The sequence below is a fragment of the Notamacropus eugenii genome, chromosome 2 (assembly GCF_028372415.1).
Source record: "Notamacropus eugenii isolate mMacEug1 chromosome 2, mMacEug1.pri_v2, whole genome shotgun sequence".
Taxonomy (NCBI): Eukaryota; Metazoa; Chordata; class Mammalia; order Diprotodontia; family Macropodidae; genus Notamacropus; species Notamacropus eugenii.
Genome location: NC_092873.1, coordinates 509,486,375 through 509,507,841, shown reverse-complemented (window position 1 = coordinate 509,507,841; position 21,467 = coordinate 509,486,375). Strand labels below are relative to the sequence as shown.

General features: G+C 42.0%; 1 protein-coding gene across 4 annotated transcripts in view; it reads left to right on the top strand.

Moving 5' to 3' along the window:
• The first annotated feature begins 1,581 nt into the window (after nt 1–1,581).
• Nucleotides 1,582–21,467, top strand: part of SPATA6 (spermatogenesis associated 6) — a 134,088-nt gene continuing 114,202 nt past the window's right edge. For 2 of the 4 annotated variants that reach the window (XM_072649368.1, XM_072649367.1), the window contains exons 1-3: nt 1,585–1,812; nt 10,920–11,057; nt 12,102–12,150. In XM_072649368.1, the coding sequence (XP_072505469.1) occupies nt 1,762–1,812; nt 10,920–11,057; nt 12,102–12,150 (238 nt within the window). In that variant the 5' untranslated portion in view covers nt 1,585–1,761. Of the gene's footprint in view, nt 1,813–10,919; nt 11,058–12,101; nt 12,151–21,467 lie in introns of all 4 variants that reach the window. The other 2 variants (XM_072649370.1, XM_072649369.1) reach the window with 2 other exon arrangements.

Sequence of the window (21,467 nt, the reverse complement as noted above, 5' to 3'; positions counted from 1 at the left end):
CATGAGGAGGACTATTTGGCATACTCTTTGCTCCTCACTGGACTAAATCCTCTCTCTACCACCTTCACTCAGTAACATGCCCTCTTTGAGGTATCTCAAGGTCTAGATCCTCGTTGCTCTAATCTATAACCTGACAGGCCAGTCTTCTGCTTACTTGAGGAGACCAGTGCCTGGCTTACAGTTGTCTGTTCTAAATCCTGCCTACATTCTTGGGGATTTCAATATCACTCCCAAAGCCATGGCCTCTCACTCCATCAGCTTTTCCAACTCTTGTGACTTTCACCTTCTCTCTATCTCAGGCACTCACAAGTCATACGTAGCATAGACAATACCTTCACCCATGATTGTGCTGCTTTTGAATGTTTGAACTCTCTTGCAGATGGAATAAAGCTAGGAGATAGAGGTGATACTTAAGATGATGGCTTTAAAACCCTCCTTCTATCCCTATCAGCAGGCTCTCTGCTGCCTACAAACATACCCATGTTTCTCCCTTTCTCAAAACATCATCACTTGATCAGTCCATTTTCACTAGCCATCATCCTCGATTTCTCCTCCTTTTTTTGTGGCTAATCTCCTCCTAGCTTTATTCCACCTGCAGATTTGAAAAAGAAGTCCCCAAGGTCTGTGGTCCCCAGATTCTTCCTCTATAAAATGGAGGGGTTGGAAACCCCCAAATCCTTCAGTCTTTAACTCTATGCTGTAATGACTTCTGCCTTTCTCTGAGGGTCATGCAGTTAATCACAAGGGTGACTTGAGTCCAGGCAAGGTCCCCTTGACTCTCAGACCAGTTCCATCCACTATCCTTAGCTGATTTCTAATTTTTCCGTATTTTAAGCAGCTCTCTAAGTCAAGGGTCCTTAACCTGGGGTCCAGGATCTTGTTTTAAAAGATATTTTGGTGACTATTGTAATAGAGTCGGTTTCCTTTGTAATAATGCTTTAATTTACATATTCAAAAGCATTCTTTTGAGAAGGGTTCCCCCGGCTGCCCAAAGGGTCTAGGACACCAGAAAGGTGAAGGGGCCCTTGGTTTGAGGTTGGGCGGGTTAGAGAAGGTGCCAATCTGCATCAGAGTCAGGAGATTCCTCCTCTGGGAGTTCCCTGTATCCATAAAGTCACAGGTCCAGGTTTGATCTCTTATCCCTATCCCAGAGTTAGGTAAAGGGCAGAAAATGTGAGCTTCCCGACGGCCAGGTCTGTTTCTCTTTTGTGTCTGTTGTCAGTAGGCGCTTAATAAATGCGGGTTGGTCGATTGATGGAGCTAGGATCCGTAGCTGGGTCTTTTTAGTAGACTAAGAACCCCCATTAGCATTTGTGGGGCTACAAGAGAAGAGGCGGGGCTTTCCCGGCATTCCGTGACGTCACAGACACCTTCCGAACGTTCCATCTCCGCCCTCTCGCGGTGGAAGCCCCGCCGGAGGCATTCGGCCGGCCACGCCCCCTCCCTGCCGGGATTGGTGGTGGTGGGCCACGCCCCCAGGCTCTGCGGCCCAGGCCCCCGCGTGGGAGCCCCCGGGGAGGGAGGGGCGGGTCACGTGCCGCCGCGGAGCGTTCGGAGGCTCCGCCCCTCCGGGGCCTCGGGCCGGGCCCGCCCTCGCTGCCATGACAACAGTGTCCACCGCGGCCCAGGGTTAGCTGCTGCTCCGGCGGGACCGAGGCAGGACCGCGGGCCCGGGCCTGGGCCCTCCGCCGCCGCCGCCTTCGCTGTCGCCGCCCCCAGCTCCGCACTCTCCTGCTCGGGCCCGTGGCCGGGGCCGCCCCCATGCCGAAGATGAAGGCGCTGCAGTGCGCCCTGGCGCTGGAGATCCGCTCCGTGAGTGGCTGGCCAGGCCGGGGAGACTGAGGCACGGGGGGAAACTGAGGCACGGGGGCATGGAGCCGGAGCTGGGACTGGGGGGAAACTGAGGCACGGGAGGCATGGAAGGGGGGTGACCGAGGCACGGGGGAGCATGGAAGGGGGGTGACCGAGGCACGGGGGAGCAGGGTGTTGGAGGGACTAGGTTGCAGCCCCCTACGAAACAGGAAACAGGCCTGGGGGAGGGGCTTCTTTATCCTCCCCCCTAGGCCCCCACACTGTATTTCTTCCTGAAAGGATCTCTCCTTCTTGAACAAGAAGCCCCCAGTCTCCCTCCCCTCCGCCGCCCTTCCCGTTAAGTTTTCCGGAAAGAGCCTGGGTCCCTCTGCTGTCGGGAGACCCCTCGCTCTCACCCCCGCACATGAAGGCCCCCTCCCCCAGTTACTCCCCTGACAAGGTGTGAGGGTCACTGCCTTCTTAGCCCCAGTGCCTGCGAGCCTCCGAAAGGACTGCTCCCGGTGCCCAGGCTTGTGTGTGGCACTGAAGCCGCCTCCCTCAGTTTCCAGATACCACCCCCCCAAGGAAATCTTTGTGCCGTTTCTCCCGTCTCTTTTGCCCCCCTAACCCCTTCTGATTTCCTCCTTGGTCTCTTCTGGCAATACTTTCAAGCAGGAAATTGGGAATGGTGATGGGGAATAACTCACCTTAGCACCCAGCACGCATCCCTGGACTTCCTTCAAACCTTCCTCACAACTTTTTGAAGACGAGAAGTTTCTCAGCCTTGGTTGGGCTAAGGAGACTCGGGGCTCCCTTCCCTGGGCCCAGGGACCCCGAAGGGTCTGCTCAGAACCAGCGACTGCCTCCCTACCCTGCCCTGAAATGGGGAGGGGGCCTTCTCCCAGCCCATCTGGGGAGAGCCAGCGGCTGCCTTTATGGGGCTGCTTCTCCATAGTCTTGGAGTGGTGCAGATACATGAATGCAACAGCCTTCTGCAGAGCAATGCAAAGGGACCTCTCCATTCTTTGCCACACAGGCCAGCTGAATTGCATTTGGCATATAGTCCTGTTCAGCCAATGTGCTTACCTCCTTCTCATCTCCCATTTTATTCACTCTTTTGTTTTTTTCTCAACTTACCCCACAACTTGGGAAGGGACCCCTCCTTTCCCATCTTTTTTTGGGGTCAGAACCTGTGATTTCATTAGTGCTGGGCCTTAATGTCCCATAGAATTGCTGCTTGGTGAGGCTGAGTGAGAGGTTAAGTGACTTTGCCCAGAACTTGCCAGAGGCAACTCTTGAACTCGTTTCCAGGTGTAGAGGTGAGCTCTGTCTCCTAGAGTCTGGTGACTAGGTCATGCTGCCTGGTTTGCCTTTCTCCCATCTCCCCCAGCCCATGATTATCCTCTCCTCACACTTCCTAGAACACTTTGCCTGTGTCCCAAGTTGGCCTTAATTATCTTCTTTGTGTCATGTTTCCATATTTCAGAGAATCTGTGATTTTCATTCAGGTGGGCATTTGGCCTCTGGGTGCCTTCTCCTTCTGCGTCACTTTTCATGCTCCATCCTCCTGTCAGTTTCCCACTGAAGATTCACCCTGCACATGGGCACCCTTCCTAGAGACCTTTTAATATTCCGTGGGTGCCTTTGTGGTCCTCAGGTTGTCCAGCTCTTGGATGAGTGAATGACTAACTGAGTGAATGAATGACTGAGTCAGTGTGCCTGGGCGATTGCTATCATGCTGCCTCTTGAGTACTGTCCTCAGTGGTACCATGTGCAGCCTCCTTATGTTCGCTTCTCTCCTTTGCCCTTTGGGACACCTATGAAGGAGGGCATAATGTTGTGTATTTTTTCTTATAATTCTTTGTATCAGGAGGCACATATTTTTTTCTTCTCTATAATTACATTGACAGAGAGGCAGCATTTATTTTTCTTTCAATAGAGTCTAAGTTTCTTGAAAAAAATGTTTTTGTTTTTATCCTCAGTGCGGAGAAGAATGTCTGGCTCCCAGTAGATGAATATTAGGCACCTGGTGATTGATGGATTTCAGGTTCTTGATCTTGGATATGTCTTTGGGGAGTTTGTTAAACGTGGAATTGGATGACATGGTTTCTTGGAATTGATCATCTGAAGTGTCTTGCAAAAAGCTCACAAATTCCCATGGAGATCACTCCTTTAAATACAGTGAAGGAATTTCACAAGTAATGACTGCTATTTTTGATGTGATATTTGCATCTGTGCATCCTTGGGCAGGTCAGTGCAGTGTCTGGTATAATGCTTCACTTCATCCTCCCCTCAGCTGTCAGCCCAGTCTTCCTAGAGCTCAGATCTGACCCTGTCCCCGCTCTGTTCAGTAGATGCCAGGGGCCTTGAGTTGCCTTGAGTATCAAATCCAAGATCCTGTTTAAAGCCCTTTGTGATCTCAGTCCTTCTTGCCCTTCCTGCCCTTCCATCCTCCTTTACTGTATTTAAAGGAGTGATCATCAATCTCCAGTTGTCCTGACGAATATCAGGCCACTGCACCCAGATGGCTCAGGAGGAGAAAGTGAGGCTGGTGACCTTGCACAACCTTCCCTCACTCAAATCAAAGTCAGCTGCAAGTCATGTGGTCATCCTGATGCTGTGGTTCTCTTCAAGAATGAAGGGCAAACACAACAACATAACCTGTTTGTATTAAATTTTTGAGTGAATGTCCTCAAAAAATTACTTCTGGGCTTGTTTTAGTAACCCCTAAGACTGCTCTGCTGTACTACTGGGGTCACAAATGGGGTGACATAGGAACACTGGGGCACCGGAGGGACTTGCCATGCCTTTGAGCCCTGGAACCTTTTCCTCCTGCCTTCCCACCCTCCTGGCATTTGGAAGTCTGACCTTGCTTTTCCTTCAGCTGGGACAGTATTGTGATCATGTGGGAACCGCAGAAATGAGAGGGAGGTATCACCCTCTGACACAGAATTCCCTACAGCAGCTCTATCAGAAAGCAGAGCCACCTGCTTAGAAGAAAATAATGTGCTGCCAGGGGGGCTTTATGCATTTTCTCCATGATCCCTTTGAGAATTGCGTGTTGTGTTGTATAACCTGCTTTTGAAGAGTAGTGTCACGACTGTACTTATCTGTTGAGTCTAGAATAACATACTTTTTAGCACATTTCACCTGTAAGGCAAAATTCATTGCTGCATTGGTCTGAATATAATCTGCCCTCAAAACTGGAAATGTATCAGGGGAGTCTAAACTACGTTATTGGGGAGCAAAAGACCCGCACTTAGAAGGGGTGCAGAGGACTTTGTCCAAACCCTTCTGAGGAGAAGCTGTCAAAAGCCCCAGGTGGAGGCCTAGGCCCTGGACATTATCATGGTGATCAATGAACTTCCCTGCTCTATGGTTAGCTGTAAACAAACTCCAGAAAACTAGTTTTCATTTTTTAGCTCTCCCGCCTTCTTTTGGGGACAGCTGTGTGGCACAGTGGACAGAGTGCTAGACCTAGAGTCAGAAGACTCATCTTTGTGAGTGTAAATATGGCCTCAGACACTTTTTAGCTGTGTAACCTTGGGCATGTCACTTCACCCCACTTACCTCAGTTTCCTCATCTGTCAAATGAGCTGGAGAAGGAAATGCAAACCACTCCAGTATCTCTGCCAAGAGAACTCCAGATGGGGTCCCAAAGAGTCAGACATGACTGAAAAATGACTGAACTACAGCAAAACCTTTCTTCTTTCTCTCTTTCCTTCCCCTCTTCTCTCCCTCCCTCTAACTTTCCTTCCATTCTTCCTTCCTCCCTTCCTTTCTTCTCCTCCTTCCTTCCTTTCTTCCCTCCTTTCTTTCTTCTTTCCCTCCCTGTTTCCTCTCTCTGTGGCTAAGGAAGGGACTTCCTTAAATTCACAGTCAATCTCAGAGCTAGGAATGGCCCCTACCCCAAGTCTGTCAGTCTTGTCATTACCGCAGATTGCTAATGTGCCTCTTTGGGAGGTACATGTAAGAGGTTTTGGAATTTACAGTTTGTAAACATTGATGAAACACCTACTGAGTGCTGGGGATACAGAAGAAGCAAAAAACCATCCCTGCCCTCAAAGAACTCACAGTCTAATGGGGGAAACAAGCAAACAGACATGTACAAACAAGCTCTCTATGGGATAAATAGGAAACAATTAAAGAGAGAAGCCTTGAGGTGGAGATGAGGGAGAAGAGCATTCCAGGCATGGGGAAGGGGGCACAGCCAGAGACAAGGCTCAGGTTGCCTTGAGCTGAGAGGTGGAGGTCAGGGTCACTGGGTCTGGGGTGGGGGTGGGGGAAGATGTGAGAAGACTGGAAAGGAAGGAGAGGGCTGGCTTAGGAAGGACTTTGAAGGTCAAACAAAGCACTTCCAATTCATATTGGATTCTGGAGGAGAGGGGGAGTGATGTTATCAGACCTGTGCCTTAGCAAAGACTGGAGTGGGGAGAGACCTGAGGCACGCAGACCCACCAGCAGCTATTGTAGCAGTCCAGGCTTGAGGTGATGGGGGCTTATACCAGGGGGGCAACAGTGTCAGAGGAGAGAAGAGGGACATTTGAGAGATGTTGCAGATGTGAAACCAACAGGCCTTGACAACAGATTGGTCTATGGGGGTATGGAGTTGGGTAAACGATAGTGAAGAGTTGAGAATGACTCCTAGTTTGTGAGTCTGAGGGACTTGGGGTGAGGGCATAGTGCTCCCCTTTATAGGAATAGGAAAATGAGAGCAGGGTAGGGTTTAAGGAAAAGATAATTAGTTGAATTTTGGACTTGCTAAGTTTAAGATTGGTCTACTGGACAGGTTGAGATGTCTGAAAGGCAATTTGGACATGCAAGATTGAAGTCAGCAGAGAGGTTAGAGCTGGGGAGGTAGATCTGAGAATTATGAGCATGCAGAGGATAATTCAGTCCATTGGGGCTGATGAAATCACCAACTAAAACGGAATAGAGGGAGAAGAGAAGAGGGCCCGATAGAACCCTTGGGACATCTATGATTAGAGAGTATACTATGGAGGAAGATCTAGCAATGGAGACTGAGAAGCAGTCCCAGAGACAGGAGGAAGATCAAGAGAGAGTGATGTCCCAAATACCTAGGGAGAAGAGGGTATCAAGTTGCCGTAGACTGTGTCAGAAGCTGCAGAGAGGCTGAGGATGAGTATGGAGAAAAGACCATTGGATTTGGCAGCTAAGAGATCGTTAGTAACTTTGGAGAGAGCAGTGTCAGTGCAATGGCAAGGTTGGAAGCCAGAGGAGAAAGAGAAGATGACTATTATAGATGGTCTTTTCAAGGAGTTTACCTACAAGGGCAGAATCGATGCAGAAAGATAATTAGCAGGGACTGAAGGATCAAGTGAATGTTTTTTTGAGCATGTTTATAGACAGTAGAGAAAGAGCTAGTTGACAAGAAGAAATTGAAACTAAGTAATAGAGAAGGCAGTCTACTGGAGGAGATGGGATAGATTGATATGGTTTGAACAAGTACAGGGGTCAGCCTGGTGATGAATAAGATCACTTCTTCATGTGAGATGGGTCAAGGAGGTGAGTAGCAGAAGGCGTATGAGTGATAGGAGAGCAGAAGAGGGGAGGAGAAGAAGTTCATGGTGATTGGCCTGAATTTTTTTAATGAAAGATGAGGCAAGTTTCTCAGCTGAGAATGAGGGGCAGAGGAGCCATGGGAGGTTTGAGGAGAAATAAAATTAGGAAGGGCCACTGTGGAGAGCAGGAGAGTAAGTTCATGAACAAAGTGGAGTAGGATTGCCGTGTAGCAGGGAGGGCCCAGTTGAGGTTGTGTAACATAAATTTGTGGTGGATCCCGTCAGAATGGGTGTGTGATCATCTCCCTCTTTGTTCAGTTACATGTGTATAGGAGTGAAGGCAGTAGAAGATGGGGGTGATCCAAGACTGAAGTTTGGCAGAGCATCCACTTATTGATGATGATTTATTATTTCTAGACATCTTGCATTACCTAATACTGCTTTCTGTGTTTGCCCCTGATCCTATTTCTTAACTCTGGGTCTGCCTCTTCTTTTGTTGACCACTCAGAAAATAGACGTCATTGCCTCAAACAACCCACTAGTAGACATCTTAAGAGCTCAGTGGCATAGTGGATTGGAGTTGGGAAGACCTGAATTCAAATTCTGCCTCACATGCATACTGTTGTGTGACCCTTAGATTTTATAGAGAAATCGGGAATAAGAAGCAGTTCAGTAAAATCTACCAGTAACACCAGTTTTAAGAAAGAAGTCCTTTTCTCTTTTGCAGGTACTTCTTTTGTAATATCCAAGCCCAGAATTTGTCTTGTTTTCCTCCCAAAGGACATCTTGTTTTTTCCTTTCAGTATGTAAGAACAGCTAACCTTTTTGAGGTGTTCAGAACTGTTTACCTTTATTAAATTTCTTGTGTCTAACTCTCTCCCACTATGATTTTTTAAAAGTCATAAGTTCTGTTAAAAAGACTACTTTTTTGTAAGACTAAACTCAACTTTTCGGTATATTATCCTTGAGTACAAGACATTTTCCTTTGCTTTATGGCATATTTCATTTTTTGGGTACCTGACTTTCTTTTCCTGGGGGCTTAGCAATATATTTTCTTTAACTTGAAGTGTAGGAGTTTAGTCATTCCAATTCTAGGGGAGTTAAACCAAGGGTTTTTTTGCTAGGGGTGTTCTGTGAATTTTATTGGTCTTTATCTTTATTTCTGGTATTTTTAAAAAATAAATTTAACTTTTTGACTATCCTGAAATATGACATTCAGGTTTTTCATTTCATCATGAATTTTATATGATGACCCTCCTATAAAAATCTAATTCTAGAATTAGATTAGAATTCTAGAATCCAACTCTACCAGATCCACGAATATAATTCTTGGATTATCTCGCTAAATCTTGGCTACTGGATCAATTGTTTTTGGTTGTAGAAACTTCACCTGTCTTTCCAGCTTTACTATCTTTTGATGTTGTTTTAATAGTTCTTAATATAATTTACATTTTGAATATGTCTCCTCCATTCATTTTTTCTCCAGGATGTCTGATTTATTAAGATTTTCTAACTTCTAAACAAACTCTTTTTGGGTTTTTAATTAAAATTTCATTCCTTATATTTTGTTTCTTTTTCTTAAGACTTCCAATTACTTGTTGAGTTCTTATGGCTTTCTCTTATTATGTGGTTTTTTATTGTATTAGGAACTTTTTTCATTTTCTTAATTTTTCTGCCAGTTTTTCTACTTCCTTCTGATATATTCTAATAGGCATTTGTTAAATGCCGACTACATACAAGGTGTTGTGTTAGACACCTGTGGATTCAAAGACAAAAATGAAAAATGGTCCCTGTCCTCAAGCTCATATTCTCTTGTGCCAACCCTCTACTGTCTTTTAATGGTGATCTTATTACCATACGGTGATGGGTTCAATGATCACCCTATGCAGATGATTCCCAGATCTACAAATCCAGCTGGAGTCTCTCTTGAGCTTCAGACCTCCATCACCAGTTGCCTCTTGGGCATCTTGTAATGGAAATCATGTACACATCCTAAACTCAATATCTCATTCTCTTCCATGGCTCAATCACCCCATAGTCTCTTCTCACTTTCCCTGTTACTGTAAAGGATACCACCATCCTCCCATTCCCTCAGGTTCTTCACTCTCACTCCTTTCTACTTTCATAGCATCTCTCAAATATCCCTCATATGTTCACTTTTAAACAACCATCACCTTGGTTCAGGCCCTCCTCACCTTTTACCTGGGTTTCTGCATCAGCGTTCTAATTGGGCTCCCTGCCCCAATCCATCCTCCATTGAGCCTCCAATTTCTCTGAAGCATTGGTCTGACCATGCCACTGCCCTGTTCTAGTGGCTGCCTGTTGACGCTTTGTTTGGCCTTTAAAATAATTTCTAAACCGGCCCTGTCCTACCTTCAATCTTCTTACACTTTTCTTTCCTCTAGGAACTCAATATTCTAGCTGCACTGGTCTCCTTGTAGCTCCTCTGTGACCCTCTATTTCCCCTCACTGTGCCTTTGTGCACAAGGAGTCCCTCTGCCCAGAAGCTCTGCCGTCTCAGCTCTCCCTTCATGTGTCTTTGATTTCTTCCAAGACTCAGCTCAAATCCCACCTACTCCAGGGGGCCTTTCCCAAGCTCCACAAATGGTTATGCCTCCCCCTCCCCAGCTTGCCTTCCCTATGTGCTATATATATCTTGTATATTTCTGGTTATTTGAATGATGTTTCCCTCATTAAAATGTATGCTCTTTGAAGTCAAGGACTGTCTTTTGACCCCTCCCCTCCATTTTTGTAACCCCAGTGCTTAGTGTAATGCCTGGGACCTAATAAATTCTAAATAAATGCTTGTTGACTTAACCTGAAAGTGTACATGTGATAAATTGAGGGGGAAGAAAGGGGCATTAACAACTAAAAGGGGAGCAGAGGCATGCAGGGTCTGCATCAGGGTGGTCCCTGAGTGAAGAGAGGAGGTGAGAAGGGGAGGGAAGGGAAGGGAACAGCTGGGGATATATGACTGAGGTTTCAGGATAGTGGTCTTCTTGTTGAAAAAGGAAATTAGAAAGAGGGGGTAGGATTAGGGAGAGATAATAAGTTAGTTCTGTTTTAGAAATTTTGAGTTTGTAATCCCTGTGGGACATCCCGTTAATGGTGTGGGACCATCCTACCAGAGCCAGACTAGGACTGATCTGTAGATTTGAGAGTCTTCTGCAGAAGGTGAAAGTTGGCCCTCCAGGGGTTGCTCATCACCAAGAGAGGATGTGGAGGGTGGGAAAAGAAAAGCCACAGGCCACAGTCTTAGGGGATACCCATATATAAGGAGCAGGGCCTCAATAATGACCCTTCCTTTCCTCCCTTTTAGTTTTAACAATTTTTTGGGGGTGCATTTCTAGAGGTGAAGGGGCAGCTGGACTTATAAGCTTATATAAGACTTACCAGAAATCTTTGTAATTTTAATTATTCACATACTCTGGCAAAATAAGGATGTTTCATTTCGCTCTGCCCAGTTTAGGCTTTCTCAATTTAATTTTTTAAAGTGACTTCTATTTGTACTTAGCAGGATTCTTTTGCTTTTCTCTAGTGTATAAAACTTCATTTTATAAACCATACCTATATAATCAAAATGTTCCTTGTCTCCCCCTGCCACAGGTCTCTTGTCCACGTCTGCAGCTGAAAGACAAGGAGGATGTCTATCTCAGCGTTTGTGTGTTTGGCCAGTACAAAAAGACACAATGTGTCCCTCCTGTCTTTCCACTGGTCTTCAATGCCAGAATGGTGTTTGAAAAGGTACGTTCCCTTATGAGTTCAGCCTTGTGTGGCCTGCAAAGGCCATGTTCACATGTTATGGGTAAGGCACATGAATATTCCCCCAGAGTTTCCAGGCTTAGGGAGGATAGGCATTTGACTGCATTGGGAAACATGTGAAAAGAGCCTCACCATGTGCCAAGAAAAGTACAAGGCTGATTTTACTTCTCAAAATGTCCCTTCATCGTTACATCTGTGACTTGACTTAGTCCAGAATCAATTCCTATGTGCCACAGGAAGTAGGATTTTCTGGCACTGAAAATATGAATAATTTTTAAAAATCATACAACAAAGTGTTCTTTGTTACACCTGTGGGTGTCCCACACTCAGCTGATGCTTACCTCACCTTCTTGTTTTGGCTAAAGTCCAACTCATGACTGTGGTACTATGGACTGTTATTAAACTGGAAGGGTGTGGCTGGAGTCAAGATTTAGTAGCTTAGAAATAAATCTTTGCCACCAGCTACTGAATTTAGGAATTATTCCCTTTAATTATCAGTTATCTTTTCCTCAGTGCAAAAATTTATTTCCCAAATTGTCTTAGTTGACTAAAAAAGAGAACTGTACCTTGAAATATGAATAATGCACTACAGGACTAGAAGGAGCAGTGATGGATACTACATAAGAAGGCATTATTGCCTCATGAATCCTTCGAGTTAGTTCTTGTTTTATCTGGTCTGTTTACCTGGCTTGCTCCGAATTGCTGGATAGTATTCCTTGAAGCTCAGGATTACTAGCTCTTTCTAACACCCTAAGTCCTAGGGCAGCTAATATTTACACAAAACAAGCACCTCTGACAACAACTGTGGGAGACAGAGTGACAATGGAGACAAGAGATGAGGGTTTCTCTAGATGAGACAGGAAGGACTTTGTAAGGATGAAGGAAAAGCAAATCACATTCATGACGTTCCTTGTGCGAGTAGAAGGTATCGAACTCATTGTTTTTGTGTCCCCAGGGTGGCACAGGTCTAGCTCTCAGCACTTGTGCTGGCTAATGGAGTGCTCTCTCTGCTCCTTTTCTCACCAGGTGTTCCCTGAAGCCATAGACCCGGGAGATGTAGTAACACAACTTGAATGTAAGTTTTGTTTTAATTTTTTGGAATTCATTGTTTCTGACTGTCCACCAATTCCTCATTTTCTATAGGGTTTGAGGGCTGATCTTTGATTGCTTACCTCGCAATAAATGGCATTGCTCTTGATTCTTGACAAGGGAGAGAGCTGAGGCTTGTGGAATGGAAGGAACTAGCCAAGCATTTAGTCCTGTTGACCTGAAAACTTGGTTAAAGGCAACAGGCTAAATGCATACATTTTATGATTTAATTAATTAATTAATCAATTCCCTATTAAAGACAACAGTAACATAATGCATTATGGAGCCAGAAATGTTCTGGCTACCCAGTGCAGAAATCTTCTGGCTTATATACATTTTGCTGTGAGAAAGGAACTCTCCTAGTTGGACAAATCATAAATTCAGTAAGACAAGACAATTAACAAAGTAATGTTGGTTGGGCCTTGCGATTCCAGGCTGTGTAAACATATTATCTCGGTGACAAGGAAAGAAATCCCACCACTGGTGAGTGGCAGGCTTCCTGCCCTAAACAGATAACTGACGTAGGAAAGGGTAAACAAAGTTCAATAGAAATTATGACCTAAGATGTCTATATTTTCTTTACCATTAATATGCTATAACATAGTATATGTCTGTAGATAATAAGATATAAAGGAAAGTCCCATTATTCAAGATAGTGTCTTAGGTTAAAGGTCTCCTAAGGAATATAGAGTCAGCCTTGGCTGGCTTTGTTGACATAGGAAGAGGCACCCTCTGAGTTTGCTTCAGAGAGAACAAAGAGATTATTCCAAAATTTTATATGAAACATTGTCATTCCCTCCTTTTGGTCAAAGGCAAGCCGAAGGTTTTGCCTGTAGACCAACAAAGATATGAAAAAACCTCTAAATAACCAGTAGTGTGAGAGTTTACTCTTCATGCAAGTCTGGTCCAGGCTCTTGGGAAAGTTGTCTATGTCTGATGGCATCTTCTTCAGGCCTCTTCAAAATTGGAGGGCACGGTCCACTCAGGATCAGGGGCAATGGAGGTGACAGATGGATCCGTGAGTCTATACAGAAAACTTGACAGGGTCTCCCAGAAAACATGATTTGATAATTCAGATGAAACAATACAACATAGTTAACATGGCTAAAGGCACTTAGCAATAGTTCAGTTTCCCAGCCATTCAGGGCTAGGTTCAAACAACACAGTGAAGTTTTTTACAATTCACAAATTGTATTTTTACATTAAGTCAGGTACAGATTAAAACTTAGATGGCTCACAATAGACTAATTTTGAAAGGGAGATTTACATGTCACCAATATAAACAAGAAAACTAAACATGAACCATTCAAATCAGTGCAATTATTATTTCAAAGTTAATTAACATTATGTTCCTTGTGTCCCAGTAATCCATTCTTAATTTTCATTTAAACAAAACTTTGAATCCCAGATTTCTCATGTAGTTATCTGATACCTTTTCTTTGACAATAGGTTTTATTCTTGGGATAGTTCAAAAAGAGAATTCTGCTTTTCTAGTTCAGATCTAGAAGTTCCCAGATACTTCAGACAATATAAATTAGGACAATTACTTAAAATTTGTTCTCCATTTTTGAAATTTCAGAAAATTTCGGTTCACATTATTTGCTGTTTCTATCTTTACCTAAATCTTGTACCTGGAATAAGAATCTTTTAAAATGTGAGGGTTCAACTATAAAATGAACTCATCTGCCTTTTAAAGTATTGGACAGATATTTTAACGGAGAAGATATAATTTCACTTACTTTTACTACTATCCTGTACCAGTTTTATGCAAAAATACAAATTTGAGATCTTATTATCAAAAACATGACAAATTTTAGAAGTTAATCATATGCATTTGCATATAATTCTTAGAGGAATCAGGCTGATCCTGTTGTTTTTCCTCAAAATTTGCTACTATAATTAGACATCTTTCACATTACATCTTTGTCTTATTGCCTGATCTAATCATTTCCTCGATGTTATCTCTATATTATATTTGTTTATTTGGCCAGGAATATAGGTTGAAGTTGTAAGCTATTCATTCCTGCACCCCATTATAATAACTCAGAGATGTTCCAATTTCCATTTATTGATAGAATTAGTATTGTACTTACAGAACTTCTTAATTACAAGGATTTGCTATAAAAGAAAAAGAGGGACAATGTTAACAGAAGGAAAGGATCTCCTTAGTTCTGGTTGATTCCAGGAATAAGCCATTATCTGACATGTAATCATGAGGTTATCAGGTGCTGAAAGCAGAGCTTAGAGGTAATCAGGTGGGGAATTTCCTTTTCAGAAAGTAAATAGCACATTTGGGAAATAAAGTTAGGAAGATCCTACCTAGGCCATGTCCAAGGTCATCTTCAAAACCTTTCCAAGCATCCACCATTAGCCTGCAGCACATGTCAGTTGGCTTTATGATAACTTAGACAAGTATTCCTATAATCAGAACTACAAACAATAGTAAATTGCAGTCCTAGTCTTATATAGCAAATAAATATTGGCTGGTATCCCTCAGATAAAATACTTCTTCACTCTTTAAACCGTCTGAAACTGACGCAAAAGTATCCAGAACAACTATCTGGGAGCAACAGGGGTTAAGATAATCCATATTTATGCTTAAAATTTACCTAACTTTAATAGTTTCAAGCAGAACTTAATTTGTGTTTCCAAATCTCTCAATCCTATTCTTCCACTTGCTTTTACATTTTAACCATAAGACAAGATGGCTCATAAGTTATTACTTTTTACTACCATAACTGTACTGGAATCTCATTCCAGCTTAAACGAAACAAAGAGGTTAATGACTAAATTTATAGTTTGATGGAATTATGTCTTTGTTTCACAAGTTGTTATTCTTTCCTAATTATACTCACTCTGGAAGAATGAGATACTTCAGGAATTAAATCTTTTACACAATAAATTCAAACGCAAACTTTAACTCTGACTTAGGCCACAGAATGACTACGTATTCAGATCAAAACAGCTTAATTTAACAGCATATTATTTTGAAGCTTTAGTAGGCCTTCTAAGAATCATCCATGATTTTTCAAAACATTTCTTCTAAAAGTATTTAAAACAGTTTAAAATTTACTCTAATGTTCACTAAACTCTTATGAAGAAAATTAGTTGGAAACTTTTAAAATGCCTGATATCTCTTTTTTTTTCTTAAGCAAAAATAAACCTTTAAAACTGGAATTCATTAAAGCTGAGTTGTTACAAAAATGTTCTTAAGTAATATGAATTTCCAAAGTATTATAACAAACTGAATTCCTAATTATTACAGTGTTCTTAGATATGAGACTGACTCACAGAAAAACACTGTTGCTTTTAAAATCCTTTTAAACAATGGGAACATCTTAAGATAAGTCTTAAGTAGTTTATATAAACTTCTCTCCATGTTCTAATTTCAGATAAAAATAATATTAGATTTCCCAGTAAGATTACACAAAAGGCTCTCATGTTTTGCTGGTCACTTGTTACTGACCACAGAAATTTGCTATAGAAGGAAAAAGCAGGGACGTGTGACATATTTGATATCAAATATGACAGGATAAAACATCCTTTACTCTGTTTGAATTCAGATAAGAGTGAAATTCTCCAGTCATGCAGTATCTGTTCATAGTCAGACTCAGGAATAGGGAAACTGAGCCAGGGGGATCCCATCCCAGATTGAGTTGAGAATTGTCCCCTCGGTGTTTAGTCAGGTGAGAAATATTCCTTTGTGGCATGTGTCTCAGATACTGATTTAATGCAGACAACTATATCCAAATTCAAACTCAAAACAAAAATAGTTATGGTCCCAAATGCCTTTTACGTTAAACAGCAAGTTTCACTAATCACAGCTTAGAGTCAGATAACAGTTATTTCCACTCTTATGGAGTTACAATAAGCAATAAAGATTTCTCAGGACACACACACATAAGGGATTCCATTTAACATTTTTCCTTCTCAAATTTAAAACTTGTCCTGACGTAAAAACCAATTATTAAAAATTCTCTCTATCTATTACAACTTCTGTGCAAGTAATATTCATTGTTTAGAATTTGCATTAACCAACCAAATTCCTTTACTAGGACTGATGATCTTACCCACAGGAATGGGAGGACTGTTCTGAATGAACAGAAGGAATTTAAATAAAGTTTTCACTCCATTGTGGGACTGTTCTGAACGGTCTAAATAAAGAGGGAGTCTAAATAAAGGTTTCACTCTATTCCCTCCTTTCCATACATAGGAATCACTTAACAATTTTAGATTTCATTATTAAAACAGTAATCCCAAATAACTTAGTTAACAATCCTACAACTTCATAGAAGAGAGCCAAATTGTTAAGCTTTAGCTTTTTTTTTTTTTTTAACAGATAAAGGTAAAAATACCTGGTTTTCTAAATGGCAATTATAAAACATTATAAGACAAAGTTAGCAGGACTGATAAAGTAACATAACTGGTGTTACACAATTTTCCCAACATATTTTAGTTTCAACAAAATTAAAATTAAAAATTGCTTTGTCTTTACAGTCTAAGAGAAATTCAGAAATACAATCCTAGAGATACAGTGTTAACACAACAATAACTGCATGTGGTATAATTTGCATTTCCAGAAATTATTGATCTTATTACTTTTAGCAATTAAAACCACTTCAAAGGTAACAATTACATTAGGGAGATAATAATGTTGTATGTAACATATACCAGTCATTATGTTAAGCATTTTACAATCATTTTATCATTTTGATCCCATAACAACAAGCATAATTATTTTTACAAATCAGAAAATGGGTCAAACAGAGATAAAATAGTTTTTGAAGCTGAACAGAGAAGTGAAGCTTACCAAGAGCACAGAAACTGATGTCCCAGTGTGACTTTCGCAGGCAGTGTAGAGAATGCTCGCTACAGGCCTGATTATTCCATGTTTCCCCCAACCTCCCACAACAGCAGAATTTACTGAGCCCCTAAGGCGGTATGCAGCTGCTGGGACAGGGTGGGTGGAATGTCTAGGACCTAGGTGACATTTCCAAGCTTTACCTAAAAAAGTGGGCTACTCACAATCTTAGGAGTTATTTCAAATGATCAGTTCCCGAAATGTTTATGATTAATTTCACAACGTACAAATCTGCTAAAATGAGTTTACCTAAGATGATCTAACTTTTCATTGTAATTCCAGGTTGGCCAGACCCGAACAACAAGGAAAAGTGTTAAAATTTTGTTTGTTTATTTATTTCCCTAGCTGCAGCCCTTGAAGTGCAGCTGCTTGCAATGAAATCTTACAAGATAACACACTCATTCACAGCTACACATGATACGGACAGGTACATACACCAACAGACAAATTGACAATAGGACAAATACAAATGAAGCTCACAAAAAACAACCCAGAGAGAGAAGGCAATTAGAAGCTTGCTAGAAATCCCCATCATGAATTGGCTATTATCATTCTGAGGAAAGGGGGTTGCCAGAATCCAGGGTCTGATAATAGAGGGGAATCCTGTAGCCTATGCTCAGAGCACCCCTGCAGTCTTTGGAGGGTTGGGGAGCCTTGGTACCCCAAAGTTTCTGACTGTCTTAAAGAAACAGGCCCCATGGGAATAGGTTCAGGCCTCTAGTTCTTAGGTGGATTGTAACTGTCCTCTTCAGGGCCAGAGCCCTTACGGGAAAGTGGGGAGAGGGAATGGGGAGGAGGGAGGCAACAGAGGCTTGAACAGAGGCTGCCTTCCTCAGGTCTAAGGTAGGGGAAGGCAAGGGGGAAAGATTGCATCTAGGTACCGTCAGTTTCCCCAGATCAGAGGTCTTCAAGGGGAAGGGGAGGGAAGAAAGGGGTGAGGAACAGGATGGAGGGAGTGAAGGGAAGGACAGACTAGAGCCCTTGAAGAAGAAAGGATTTTTGCCAGGACACGGCTAGGTGCTGAAGCAGTTCCCAGCCCTACAGGGAAGAGGCTACCCATCTTTTGTTCTCGCTCAGCCAAGTCAGCAAGCCCAAGATGAAACATTCTCACTGCTGGCTAGTTGTTTTGTTGGCCTTTCTTAATTTGGTTGTAAGATAAAGTAACTTTGACCAGTCCAAAAGAGCCCTGTGGTGGCCAACATAATTTAGGGCTATCTTTAATTGATTGACACTAGTGCTAGTTATACCTGTGATCATCAGGTTGGTAATGGCTTGACACACAAGAAGCAGGGGTCTTGTCAGCTGGATTTCTACTTCTAGTTTTTGACTGACCCATAGCTAGCTGATTTCCCTAGATCAATCTTCAGAGGAGACCTAATTAATACAGAGGCGTTTTCATGCAGAGTGGTCTCTGTCCTGCGGTTATCTTTAAAGGGAATTTTTGAGTCCTTTGGAAGCTGGGAATGGAAGGACTTACCCTGACCCTGTCAAGGCCCAAGACTCTAGGAAAAATGGTTCCTATTGGCGCCAGAGTCCTGGCGTTGGCGAGATGAGGAAATGTCCATTTGGTTCCACAGTTCCAATCCACGTTTGGGCGCCATAACTGTTGACCTGAAAACTTGGTTAAAGAAAAGGCAACAGGCTAAATGCATACATTTTATGATTTAATTAATTAATTAATCAATTCCCTATTAAAGACAACAGTAACATAATGCATTATGGAGCCAGAAATGTTCTGGCTGCCCAGTGCAGAAATCTTCTGGCTTATATACATTTTGCTGTGAGAAAGGAACTCTCCTAGTTGGACAAATCATAAATTCAGTAAGACAAGACAATTAACAAAGTAATGTTGGTTGGACCTTGTGATTCCAGGCTGTGTAAACATATGTCTCGGTGACAAGGAAAGAAATCCCACCACTAGTGAGTGGCAGGCTTCCTGCCCTAAACAGATAACTGACGTAGGAAAGGGTAAACAAAGTTCAATAGAAATTATGACCTAAGATGTCTATATTTTCTTTACCATTAATATGCCATAACATAGTATATGTCTATAGATAATAAGATATAAAGGAAAGTCCCATTATTCAAGATAGTATCTTAGGTTAAAGGTCTCCTAAGGAATATAGAGTCAGCCTTGGCTGGCTTTGTTGACATAGGAAGAGGCACCCTCTGAGTTTGCTTCAGAGAGAACAAAGAGATTATTCCAAAATTTTATATTAAACATTATCAGTCCCCAGGCCTAGTCTCTGAATTAGAAGCTGGACTTTTTACTTCTTTACCTCAGGGCTTGTTGTTATAACAACTTCATTCAAAAGTATGGTTTTCAACACTCCCCTCCCCACCCCACACCGGGTATAGGTAGTGCAAATGGTATTGTTTTATAGATGAGGAAATAGAGATTAAGAAAGATTAGGTGGGTTAGTCTACAGCTTCCTGGGGGGACATGAACTCACATAGCTCTCAGACCTCTCCATAGTGTGTGGTTTTCACTCTGGCAATCTCTTTCCTATTAGAAAATTGTACTCTGCTCCTGGAACCACCCTGGGCTTTGATAGGTCAGTTTGGGTCTTATTTTGCCCAGATCCACGGCTCCATAGCATCTCTAAGCAGTTTTTGTCCAATAATTGGTTTCTTACCCCAATAATTGAAGGTTGTTAGGTTTATTGGATGCTATTTTACTGTGGCTGTTTTGCTTCTGTATGCTGTGTTGGCTAATCTGTTTTACTGATTGACTTTTATATATTTTATCCAGAACCATGTTGTTTTGATGGTTACTATTTTGTTGTATTATTTGACATCTAGTACTACTAGGCTCTTTTCCTTCTCATTTTTTTCATTATTTTCCTTGAAAGTCTTATCTTTTTCATTCAGATGAATTTTTTTAAATTATGCTTTTGGGGACAAGGCAATTGGCGTTAAGCGACTTGCCCGGGGTCACAAGCTAGTAAGTGTCAAGTGTCTGAGGTCACATTTGATCTCAAGTCCTACTGACTCCAGGGCTGGTACTCTACTGTACCACTTAGCTGTCCCTTAAATTTTGTTTTAGTCAACAAAAATCTGTCTTCTCTCCCTCTTTTATCCCTCCACCCCCAATCAAGAAAGAAAAAAAAAACCCTATATAGTTCAGCAAGACAAATTTCTGTGTTGGCTATGTCACACAAAAAAAGTATCACTCTGCACTGAGTCCTTCACCTCTCTAGCAGGAGGTAAGTGGCATGTTTCATCAAGAATCCTCTGGAATTTTGGCCAGTCACTGTGTTGATTGGAGTTCTTAAGTCTTTCAAAGTTGTTTGCCTTTATAGGATTTTTCTTATTCTATAAATTGTTGTCCTAGTTATGTTCAATTCTCTCTGCATCAGTTTATATGTCTTATCTGAAACTCTCCCCTTCATCCTTTCTTACAGTATGATAGTATTCTATCACATTTATAAACCATAACTTGTTCGGCCATTCTTCATCTGATGGTCATCTCCTCAGTTTCCAGTTTTTTACCACTGCAAAAAAGAGCTGTTATAAATATTTTTATACATCCTTAGAGACTGTTTTGCTTAGGATTAATCCCTTCCTCAATCTGTCTTCCTCTTTATCCTCCCTTTTCCCCTTTCCCTCTTATTTTGCTGTTGAGTGAAATGCATTTCTGTACCCAACTCATGTGTGCATGTGCGTGTGCATGTGTGTGTATGTATGTGTATGCATGTGTGTATTCTTCCTTATTTTGACCTGTTCAGAGCAAGTTGTGGTTTCACATGTCCACCCATTCTCCCTACCCTTTCCTTCTTTTTTGTATTCATTTTTAATATTAATTTACTTCAGTTATATGAGAAAATTTTCTCTAACTTGCTTTTCCCTCTCCTTTCATTGTATCTTTTCCCCTCTTTTTGCTTTCTTCTCTTACGATCATCAGAATATAAAGAAATCCCTCTCCAGTTTTGGCTCCCTCTATAAGCTCTCATCTTAGTGTTCTGATGGAATACTTGCATTATCTTTCCTTACTAGAAAGTAAATACTTCATCATTCTTTAGTCCCTTACAATTGCTCACTCATACGTACCTTTATATATTTTTTATTGATTTATTTTCAGTTTTCAATGTTCGTTTCCACAGAATTTTGAATTTCAAATTTTCTCTCCATCTCCCCCCTCCCTCCACCTCAGGACAGCATGTATTCTGATTATCCTTTCCTCCAATCTGCCCTCCCTTCTATTACTCCTCCCCCCCCCATCCTCTTCCCTTCCATTTTCCTGTAGGGCAAGATACATTTCTAGCCCCTTCCTCCCTACTTTCCTGTAGGGTGAGATAAACTTCCATATCCAATTGAGTGTGTGTATTATTCCCTCCTGAAGCCAAATCTGATGAAAGGAAGTCTCACTTATTTCCTCTCATTTTCCCCTTCATTGTAAAAGCCGATCTGAGAGAGATGGACCTTAGCCAAGTTCATTTTTC